At 42.2% G+C, this 12,295-nt stretch overlaps 1 protein-coding gene across 1 annotated transcript in view; it reads right to left on the minus strand.

Annotated features, from left to right (window-relative positions):
- ttll11 (tubulin tyrosine ligase-like family, member 11) overlaps positions 1-12,295 on the minus strand; it is a 40,272-nt gene that overhangs the window by 22,790 nt on the left and 5,187 nt on the right. Inside the window, exons 2-6 of the mRNA XM_035391564.1 lie at positions 11,052-11,151; positions 9,563-9,696; positions 4,320-4,895; positions 2,393-2,488; positions 2,122-2,240 (exon numbers count right to left, since the gene is read on the minus strand). Of these exons, the coding sequence (XP_035247455.1) occupies positions 2,122-2,240; positions 2,393-2,488; positions 4,320-4,895; positions 9,563-9,696; positions 11,052-11,151 (1,025 nt within the window). The remainder of the gene's footprint in view (positions 1-2,121; positions 2,241-2,392; positions 2,489-4,319; positions 4,896-9,562; positions 9,697-11,051; positions 11,152-12,295) is intronic.

Consider the following 12,295-nt stretch of genomic DNA (forward strand, 5'->3'; position numbering starts at 1 on the left):
TAATACAGGATCTTCACAGGAGTGTGGACATTTAGAAAACATGACGCTTCTGTCACCACAGAGAGTTGTAAATTCATGCTAGAGCACAGAAACACTCTAGCACTTCTGGACCTGACTCATTGTGCTCATAAAAACAAAAAGATCCTCTTTAGTAATTGAAAATCATAGAAAACACACCACATTTAAATGCAATGATTAAGTGTTCATCTCTCTAAATGAGCACAGTTACAAAGATATCCAGTCCCACACATACCACCATAACCAGGCATAACCACCATAGTTATTTTATCTGAAAAAAACAGATACACAGGCAGAGAGGAATAGCAGCAATAGACAGTCATTATTTTTTACTTCCATTCCTGAAATAGAAATGGAAATCAGAAATGCCTATTAGCCACCACCATAAAACAAATATTAAGCCTGACAATTTTTGGAGAAAAACATATCTGAAACCATATCTGACTCATATATGCCAATTGAGTAGAAAATACGAGCATTTGGAATGGGTTCAGAAAATATGCCATATGACGGGGGGAAATGACATCAACGGGTAAAATATATAGGGTCCAGGTTATAAATATGATAATTCCAAAGGCGGCTCTATTTTAAAGCAGTAATTTGTGCCGGTGTCATAGCATGCTGTGGTAATATTGGAATACGATCCCAGGGACGGTTTAATACGGAGGCGGTCGGCCTCCGTCAGACGGTGTGGAGGGTGAACTTGTGGCCCACGGGGTGATTCACAGGGCTTGGGTAAAACGGGCCGGCAGATAAAGCCACAGCCCGTGGGCTGATTCAGGAGGCCGCTGTGACTCCTGCCCTTCTCCCCCCCTCACGACCAGGCGCTGCTCGTAATGAGATCTCCGCACCTTCGCCTTAGCGCCGCGGCGGCACGCGAAGTTCCATCAGAGGAATTTAATTTCCCGTTTAACAGGCTCATGAAGACCGGCGCAGCGAGGCGGGGCTTAAGCGACTCGTCCCCGTCTGCCTGACCGTCTGATCACGACGGCGGGGATGACGGACAGGGGCCTGGCTGCCCGCGCCCGGTGACCTCTGCGTCCGCAGGAACTGGCCGTGCGTCAGAGAGCCCTGTCCTCGGGCCTGCGGGTCATTACTGGGCTCGGTGGAGCGCACAGGGCGGCTAGTAAACCATTGGCCACGGCCTGGGGATGGCCACGCACGCGCCCACACCGCGGGACAAGCATCCCCCTCTTCTGCCACCAGGACTGCACTAAAGCAGACTGCCAGCAGTAATGCCACGCCAGTACCGTTTAAACTTCCAGTACTGTATTTAGACTACTAACTACAACCCAGAATGTACATTTTGGACTGCTTTCTCTTAATGAACTTGTCTGAAAGGCAATTTTTCATCGGTTTTATAATAGCGCTCTGTTTTCTTCCACATTTACCCAATTCTATCATCAATACTCTGATGGAGTAGATGCACTTTTAATGTTTGTCCCAGATTTGGAAGACACAATCATATATATGAGCGCTCATTAGCCCATCCCCGCTATTAGTGCAGAAGGCGCAAACAAGCCTGTGCTCTCCTCTGTAGCATGGAATCTCAGCTGCCCCTTCTTACCCCAACTGAGTCTGAGGGCAGTCAGCGGAGGAGACTTTGTGTGCAGTTCAACACATGGGCCGAGGGTTACCGATCAACCAGCAGGGGTCACTGTAAACCAGGCTGACTGATACCATGATCCCATCCCTGGGCAAAGTTAGAGCCAGCTGTGCCCTACTCTGTGGGGAAGCTGGCACAGCCAATACTAAAATCATTCAGATTTAATACTAGCTGAAAAAAGCACCTTAACAGGATGAGCCACCCAAGCAGCACCCTCTGAGAAAGCCAATTAGGAGCAGAGGTAGATTGTGCTTGTGTACTTGAGGGGGTTCTCAACTTTTTCTGATCCAGGGACCCCCACCTAGGCTCAAAGACATCCAGGGGACCCCCATTGTGAGTTAAATAGGGTTACATAATTTTTTTTAAATTTATATTTTGAATTACCCCCTACAGTACCTTGAGGGACCCCAGGTTGAAATGCCAGGGTATAGCTATGCCAGTGCTTGGTGTCACTGAGGGGACCTGTTGGCTGTGTGTACACGCTTGTGTAGACTTACGTGGGATGCGGGGGCTTCCTCTGTGCGGGGTCTACTAGCCTCAGTGTGTCCCGGATGACTCCAACCTTCACCTCCTTGTCCACGGGACTGGGAACGTATTCAAAGACTCCTGGAGAAACCTGCAACACACACAGCCACAAACCATCTAGTCCACCAGTCAGTCTCAGATCAGCAGACAATTCGCCAAGCAGTTACAGAGCAAACAGTCAGATGACCAGAGGATGGAGATGATCTGGACAGGCTGACAGGCTAATGCAGGGAGTGCACTCACCTCCTGCTCATGTTCGATTCTCATACTCGGGTTAGCGTTCACCTCCAGCAGGACAGGCTTCAGATTCTTCATCAGCAAGATGTCAAACCCCAAAATCTTTCAAATAAAAGGAAAAATTCATAAATGTTTAGAGAACTTGAAAATAAATTTATAATGTCATGTTGTTTCGTGCACGTCAAGAGAATTGTAGGAATATGCTGATTAATTTGAAGGACTGATAAAACTTTCAGTCTCCCATTTTCCCAGAACAGACAGTGTGCAATTTATATGGCCTTGCTCAGGGGAAGAGAACTGTGATAAACTATTAGAGCGATAAAAAAGACAAACTAAATTGGGTAAAAACTATGTATTTCATCACTTTCCCCACTTTCTCAATACTTAGTTCCTACAGGGTTCTCCTACTCATCAGTTTTGAAGTCAGCTGGATAAAATTGGTATTCAAATAAAGCTCAGAGTCTTGGCTGTCTGACTATACAATTATTCAAGGCCTGACTTCAAAAATGTATAAAGTTATTCAAACATGAAAAAACCATTAGTAAAATGTCCTCTGATACATGAAGAGGTGTCCTTGCTCTGCAGGCACTCCTCAGCCTACAATTGGCCAATAAACATATCATATTATAGAGTAAATGGACTCGGCATATAATTGGCAATTTTATGATATGCAATAGATTTTAGCAAATAATAACAATGTGGCACTGAAGCATTGTTAAATGATTTGCATGACTATGCGCCACGCTATGATTATTGCTATCATCTGAAGGATAAAATGTGCATAATGCTTCTCCATTTCTAAAATGGTCTTCTCCAAATCACTTGATCAACAATCTGTCATTGATCTTGAGATCAAATCTCCAAGCCTAAATGTTGATTTAATTATCGGGGTACTGTAAAAGGTTTTTCGGGGCTGTATCAATAATAAATCCACATAGTAGTCCTCTGGGCTACCAAGCAACCAAATCTGGTAGGCCAGGTATGTACTTGTGTACTGGAACATACATGCATATGTATTGTGTAGCAAACACACTACATCCTTGCCATCGTTTATTTACTGAATGTACTAGCGCGTATTAGGTGTGAGATTACAAATACGTGATTAGAATGTTCTTAACTTAACATTCTAATGCTGATGTAACAATCACTACTTTCTAGAGTTCTAGAACACTGACTTAGGAATTGGAAAAAAAAAACATTCCAAAAAAAAAAAAAGCCTGCACCCACACCGGCCCTTTTCGGATAAGACTGGACTGCTCTAAGCTTTCCCCCATCTGAATGAAGTGAAAAATGCATTAAGTAGGGCAGACTGTCTGCAATGAGAATTGCAATATAGTAGCAATATTATCATTTAAAAAATACCCACCTTATATCTAGCTTGCATTAGGGCAGGACATTCCTATTAGTCACATTAAAAAATTAATGTGCTGAGGTATTTCTTTAATGCAGTATCTTTTGCTTTAATGATAATGACAGATTTGCAGGCCACGCCTAGTGAGACAGTTGCACTGCAGGCACAGACTACTGCTGGCATGCCTGAGCTAAAGTTAGATAAGAAGGGGAATTTCTGAAATTCTATCTCCATTGCCCTGTCAAAATGCTAATCAGTGCTTCACATAGCTGAGAACTCCTGGCTAATTATCTAATCAAGGGGGAACCAACTGAAGGTCACCAAACATAAATTTACTAGTAATTTCAGCCAATCATATTTTTTTCTAAACTGTGTTCATCCAGGACCATGATAATTTACCAGTGGTCTCCTGTGTTTTTATATGTCACAGTTTGGTAGTCCCAAAAACATCGATGGTGGTCCTGGGCACCTGGATTAATGATTTGTTCATCAATGCTTTTGATTAGATTGTTGATGTACTACACAACATATTAAGACAGAATTAGAGTTTAACTGACAGCTGGCTGTGACGGATTCACTCACCTGAAAGCAGGTGGGGCCTGGTTTGCCAGGCGGAATGTCAGCCTGGTAGTACACCTTGAGCTCGGGCACCAGGGCGATGACAGTCTTGATGACCAGGGAGATGATGTCGGACCACACCTTCTTGATGTCGACGCCTTTGGAGGCCAGGCGGTACAGGATGCTGGAGAAGGTCCGCTTGCTGCCCGTGTTGGTGCTGTCCGAGTGGACGAAGTTTCCGCTCTGCACGTTGAGCGAGTAGTTGGTGAGGTGCATGTAGACCTGGTTGAGGTTCTTCTGGCTGGGCTCCTGGTACGGCTCGGTGCAGAAGCGTGACAGGCCCTCCTTGGCAATATAGATCTCCAGCGGCTGCAGGGACTTGATCAGCACGTACAGCCGGATGTCGAACTTGAGCTTGTCTATCAGCAGGGGCTTCTGGATGTACTCCTGGACAACGGCGTGCTTGCTGTGGGCGCCCGAAATCATCCGCAGGTCACTGGGGTCACGGATGAGGTAGATCCCGTCGCCCTGGGACCCCCCATCTGGCTTCACTATGAAGGTGGGCTTCAGGGATGAGTCACTGTCTTTTGCCAGGCGAATCTGCAGACAAAGGGGTTTAAAACTACAGGAATCCACTCACAATGTTCCTGAGACAAAGATAATTTTTTAAAGAGCTAGAGAAGCAGGTTTCAGTTTTCAAAATTAGACTTAATTGCTTCACAAGACTGATGAGAGGGCTCCTCAAGAATCAAGCTGATTTGGCACACCATTTCATTCTTACTCAACATGCCTCTTATTAATCACTTTAAGAATGGCGACCTTTCAAGGCATCAAAAGAAGCATTAGCTCTAGGTCTCATTGTTCCCCAGACTAAAAACAGTGAAAAGCACATAAACCCTGCTTTCATAAAAAGCTTTGGAGGAAATCCGCTGCAACATTTAACGTTATTGCAAACTTAAAAAGAAGAACAAACAAAGAAATGAGGTAAAAATAATATTTAAAAAATACTTTACAAAAATTACTGGGGATAAACGTGAGGTTTCACCAAGAATGCACCTAATGCACTGAACTCAGCCCCCAGCTGAGGAATTTATCATTTTCGTCCTGTAGTCACCATATGAATATCGATGGAAGACAAGGCCCACCAATCACTGAGTCAGCAGGTCACCGAAGAGACCGCCACCCCGCTAACTACCTTCACAAACAAAAGCTGCGTGGCTGTTGTGATCAATTAGGCTGATAATAAACAGCAACTGCAGTGAACTAATTTGTCGTCCCAGAGGCAGTAACTCAGTCATTAGTCTCAGAGGCGTGGGGGGGCTCTGTCCGCGGTCACGGGAAGCTGGAGCAGGATGCGAGCGCTCGTCCGCCAGCGTTCGTTACGGCCCTCCGGTCCGCGGCGTGCTGCCGCGCGCTACGCCTGCGGGCGGGGGTTTTCTCAGAACGCAGCGGAGTGGAGCAGGCTGTGACCGGGGACGCGCCGATGGGTGGCGCAGAGGGACAGACTCGCTGCGCGGGGAGACGCCCGCCATCTCTAACCCTCTGACTTTCAGGCAGAGACCTGCTGGCTGAGCCCGAATGCGACGCAGGAGACACTGGAACCACGCGTGGCTCATTTCTTAGAGAACGTATGCACCATTGGGTGCACCATGTGGGACACGGGGTTCCCCTTTAAAGCGTACTGAACACTGTCTTTTGCATTAACTTTTACAGTGCGAAAGTGGGTAGAGAACTGAACATGTGAAAAGGTTGTTGGAGCCCCAGCCAAAGAAGCACAACTACATTCCCTCAGCAGAAGCGGAAGCAGATATGAAGGCGATGTAAGGCTGGCTATATCACTCTGAAGCGACACTGTCAGTCAGGAACATTTACTGCGCAGACTGCTGATGTGATTTTGCGTTACACATGCATTTTTCATGAGTATATCCTACAGCTCAATTACCAGGCACCATTTCACATGCGTCAGCTGTCCGAGAGCTCCGTGAAGAATTTAATTAGCTACAAGGCTTCCGTTTAATATGGTTTGAGATTGCTCAAAAATATCAATGTAATTAACAGCACAAATTACATTTTTGGGATTGAAAATGATCTGCACTTGCTCGGAAATTCTTTAGCAGTTTTCATTTCGTTCTGTAGTCCACAAAAATATCACATCTAAATACTGCCCTCTGCAGGATATTTAACAAACAGCCTAATATTGTACCTGTATGAGTGCTCTTCATACATTGCAAATGATTCACCAAGCAATTCATCACTGGAAGCACATACATAAGGCATTTGTGAATGGCTCTGTGAGACCGTTTTCCTGCTCACTTGACATTTATTATTCCAAGCCATATATTGTACAACACATAAAACCCACCACTCTCTTCTCTATCACTCTGTGTTGAATGTACTTCAGAACCGGTTTCCTAGAGATCTAGTGCCACCTTCTGTCTATATACCTCAACATACTCGGAAAACTAAAATACATCTTTTCATATGTTTAAATACTGCATTCATATCAACATCAAACTGTAAACTTTTGTTGCTTTAATTGGCACACTAAAAATTGGAGCCCTTGTTTAATACGCACCTCTGTAATGATTAACAAAAAGTCTTAAATTAATATTCACATCAGTGAGTCTCAACATCTGTTGTTTGTATTTAATAATAATTGCATGTTATTCATTTTCTAAATAATAGAGCTTTGCTAAATGGTGTTTTTCCAGGAAGCGACATGGTGAGGTGAATGTATTTTTTCAGGTTCAGTAACCATCTTAATTTATTCAGAATTAAAAAAATAATATATTGAACAAAATGCGCTTCCACATTCAGCTCTAAATCAAGTTGAAGAACGGAACAGAGGGATCACACACACATGCATATGTAATCCTATTATGAGCCTCAAACCTCACATCTGATGCTCACTTGCCTTGCTAAAATTATGTAAAATCATGGGTGAATGGGCTGGGATAAGTATGCATCGCTTTAGCGATGAATATCAGTAGAATTTTTTTATTTTCTTTTTTTGCAGATGAGCAACATCTTTCACTGACCTGGTATGGAGCGGCACAAATAAGTAAAAACAGAATAGGGAAAAACTACTGGAAGGAACCTCGTGTGCCGTTATCGTAACTGCTGATTAAGAGGTCACGCTACATTGGGCTCAAACTGCCCAGAGTGCAGATTACACTTTAACCCTTGCGTCATTCTAGAATGACTGAACGGTAGCAGGGATTTCCGCCTCACACGGTCAACATCAGCGTGTAATTGGGTATGTCATTTGCAATTAGCGGGTCGTGACCCAAGAACTGATTAGCCTGGTGTCAAAAGGACATGTTCATTAGTCCCTCGCATGATTTCAGCAGCTTGAGTGCCGCTGGGACAGAGACGGACCTTCCCTTAACCAGATATTAAACAGGAAAGAGAGTTATTTAAAGTTCTGTACAGATACCTGTATATTTTTCAATCTATATAATTATACTGACATGCTAACAGTACTTCAATATTCAAAACAAACAACAATTACACAGCAGGCACATACACAGACACACACAGGCACAAATTGCAGAGTTCTACTGTGCAAGAAAAATGTTTGCACTTGCTTGTACTTTTAAAAACATGCTAATTACACTTTGAATATAGGGGCACTGGTGTGAGAGGATATTTGTGTCACACTAACTCTTTTGAGAATTCAATTAAGCATTGTAAAATCTAGGGCAGACCACCTAAACGCAATTTGAGCCACCAAAAGAAAAGATTGAAAATTGAATTTGAATCTGTTTGAAAATTGCACTTAAATAGAATTTTACAATTTTGTTGTGACAGATGCTTGGTAGGGGAAGCGTGCCGATATATATAAGTATAGACAACAAGAAGCGTACAATTTCCTGTCTATCAAATTTTTTTTATATTTATAATTGATATGCTTAATTATAAGGAATACTTGATACACAGGCAATACTTACACACAACGTAGATGGGCAATACTGCCTGCAAGACCAGTAGGGATAAGCAAATGTGACAAAAATGATAATATAATGAGCTTTAAAAAATGGAGAGAAGATATTATTTGTTGCATTTGTGGGCAAAAATGTCCATCTGCATATCATGGCCTTAATGATTGTGAAGGAGGCAACGGCAATAATTTTTAATGGAATTAAAGTAAGATCCCAGCCACTTATCAAGATCTCAACCGGGAACAAGTAAAGTGATTAATGAATACAGACAAACCCACATGCCTTCTCCTGCCTTCTTAACCATGGAAAAATGAATTAAACGGAATTTTAAAAGCTAAAGACTGCATAAACTAGGACTTTGTTCTGTCAGTCTATTTCAAATAATGATGACACAGCCAGACCACCTTTGTTTGACCCTGAAAAAACCCAGAGCTTACAGTCTTGTCCATGGTACTATGAGCCACATAAAAACATATTCACACTTGTTTGATGACTATTTGAAAACTACTGTTCTCCTAGCATTGTTATGGCTTGATGTATTGATTTTGAACTTTTATGCTTGTCCTTTGAATTTGTTGTAAAGATTATTCGAAACACTTGGAAAAGCGCAATATAAGTAAGATATATTGTTTTACTTTATTTTATTCTTCATTCAAATAAATATTTGCTCGGTGCGTGGTAGTGAAAATCAAACTCATTTATATTAATGAGGCATAACCAAAAAGTCACTCAATGAGATGATGAGTGTGCATGTCAAATCATTTAGAACTTGTCATCTAATGTTAGTGTGGTACCGCTCATTGACAGTAGGTTAAGCTAGTTTTCCAGAAACTAAGAACATTAAAAGTTATTTTAGTCCGGTGGAATACGAGGGAGGTTAACAACCCCCATGGAAGAAAACAAACACTGGGACATGTGAGGAAGAAATCTACTTAGAAACTGAATGAAAAGGTTTGGGAACTCCCGGCTATGCACTGATAACTGAAGAACTTAATTCTGTATTGTAAAAAGGACAATTGATTTGCTGAATAATTTTTATTGGCAACTGTTTCGGTCATAGGGGAAAAAACAGATCATGCAAAAGTATTTGGTGCTCCTCCATTTTCTGTGTGCTCCTAAATTTTACAGATCTGACAAAAAGCTTACGTAAAAAACCCTGTACCATACCTGTGCCTAGGTATGAGCGTGTGGATAGATACACTAACACGATAGCTAAACACAGCAACTGCCAAAACTGCTCCGCTCTCACCACTGCCTTTAAGTGTTTCAGTGCCTGTCTTATCCGGCTCGTAAGCAGTCAGCCAAGGTGCAGTGTACATCGTGTACCTGAGTGGCAAACAGCTGGTACTCATCCGGAAGGATCCAGGAACGAGGGTAGAAGTTGTACTCTTCAGGAAACAGCTCCTGCATGGTTCGCACAGCTCGACTCAGGTTGATTTTTCGCAACATCTCAATCATCCCTGGACAAAGAGATGAAAAATAGATACACTGTATCACTGATAACTTTCATGTTTTTGTTAGTCTCAATTTAACCCCTCTATTTTGAGAATACAGATATTTCCATAATGTCATGTTACTTGCTGAGAGGATATTTGATGCTGACTAAAACAAGGACTGTAAGACTTTAATATGCATCTACATTTAAAGATATTTTAGTCAAAAAACTATGACCACACACTTCAGAACAACTCCTGGGGAAATATTTGGATATAATATGAATCCTGAGGCTAGGTTAAAAACTAAAACTAAAATTTGAAAAAGAAAACTTTATGTTTATGAAAGCGGCACATTGCAGACAGGTGGCATTTTTTTTTCTTTTTTCAAGAGAGCAGTCTGCTCATTCTGTTTTTCTTCAATTTGTACAAAGGGGGAAGCAGAAAGGGTTACAGACAGACATGGAATCACTGCACAGAAAGTGCCATGTCCAGAAACAGAACCTCCACAGGGGGAACTGTGCATGGGTTTGAATATGGACCACCCTATTGAGTGGGCCACAGTCCCACCCACAGGCAGCACTGTTTCAGCTGCTTCCAGGCGTCAGCAGCATCAGTGCAGAGCTACTCCAAAGATTTGAGAAAATAAATACTGTTACCTTTCAACTGGGATGCAATATCACTAATATCTTGCTTTCTAGTTTTGAAAAATGTATGTTGGACACCCATTCTAGCGTCATAAATTAAAGTCCAATGTTTTGGAAAGTGACAGGAGTGGGCGCTTCCAAACAGAATGCATCATCCTGACTACTTGTGCAGAGAACAGCTGTCTCTGGAGTTTCTAGAGAAAACAATTTATGAATATTGATTGGTTCCTGCTGTTCCATCACACGGTTGCATTTACAGCAAGAACTTGTGATGAATTCTGTTTAGACACACCTATTTTCACATTATCTGTTCTGTGAAAGTTGAAATATAATTAACATTCACAAAAGTAAATATTAAACCGTTCAGCCATGCTTTATGGTGTTACATTACAGACATTTAGCAGACGCTCTTGTCCAGAAACATTTTATATTGCACTTACATTGTATCCATTTATACAGCTGGATATATATACTGAAGCAATGCAGGTGAAGTACCTTGCTCAAGGGTATGATGGCAGTCTCCTACCTGGAAATTGAACCTGCGACCTTTAGGTTACAAGACCAATTCCTTACCCATTACAATACACTGCCATCCCTTTAATGTAATGTTATGTAATGCTTTACTTTTCTTAGTTTCTTTTGGAAAATGTAATATTATGTCATATTTGGCCAAATTATTTACTGTACAACAGTACTTCAGGAAACAATCCAGACCACAGAAACACTGGACCGTACCTGGGAACTTGTTGACCTGGCCTGACACAATGTTCTCGTTGTCATGAAAAGACACCCCATGCCAGTATATGTCACAGGCCACACGTCGACCTCCAGGAAGCTGCACAAAAACAGGGCGGGGGGGGGGTATGGGGGACCACCAATACATAACAATTTATACAAATTTATTTCTTACAGTGTAGCAAAGCAAAATACCTACAGTATATGGTATAATACTGGTGAACCCATGCAAATAAATGTGTGGAAGGGACCACTGTGAGAATGGGGAGAGTGTTAAAAGGACATTCGCCTCTGATCAGATCAGCTTCCTGCAGGGTCTGATGAGTCAAACAGCTGACTCACGCCATGTCAGAGCCCTGCCCCAGAGTGACACTGAAAGGGTACCATGAGAAGGGCAGTGTGACCACATCCTGCAAACTCACTGGAAGTCCGCATCTCATAAAAAAAGAAGTGTGCAAGTGCACTGCAGAGCACCATAAATGCTGTACTACAGCTGCAATGTATATCCTCTTATGCTCACTCAGGTGCTTGGGTGGCAAGCTCCTGAAATAGCCCAGTTCAAAGAACTTTGCACCTGTCAATTCAACAGTACAGGGAAACTACATTCGAACAATTTATCATTCTCAGCGTACAGATTCAATGAAGAGAACACATTCCACATTACATAACACGAAGATATCACAATATTTTAGAAGAAAGAAGTAATTATTGCTTCTGAATTTTGAAACATTTTCAAAACAGTCCACATCAACCTTTAAACCAGCTGTATTGGCTTTTAAACCCCAACAAACCACCCAAAAATGTTTAGAACTTGGAAGTGGAAGAAGCGCCCATGTAAACACTGTCCCTCAGTCACTCACCAAGCAACTGCAACAGCTCACTGCAGCAAACAAAATGACTTTGTGTACACACACGCTGCAGCACCAGACCCTAAATATTTTATCAACAGGTTTTATTGGAGAAACTGCAAGTAACACTGTAAAAACTAGCATATCTTTCAGACACTAAGCATGAGCAATCTGACACTATTTATTCTGGTTATAGATTTAGCATATAAATATGGCACGGTATGGAATCTGCCACTTGTGCCAGTCTGTTAGTCAGTCCCCTTCAATGGTTCAATGGCAAAACATCAGCTTTTAACTTTAAGGAGTAAGCAGAATTACTACTAGGGCTGGGCAACGTAGCCTAAAATTTCTATCACAACATTTCTTGGATTTTGGACGGTAACAATATATATCACG

This window comes from Anguilla anguilla, chromosome 14 (assembly GCF_013347855.1).
Source record: "Anguilla anguilla isolate fAngAng1 chromosome 14, fAngAng1.pri, whole genome shotgun sequence".
Lineage (NCBI taxonomy): Eukaryota > Metazoa > Chordata > Actinopteri > Anguilliformes > Anguillidae > Anguilla > Anguilla anguilla.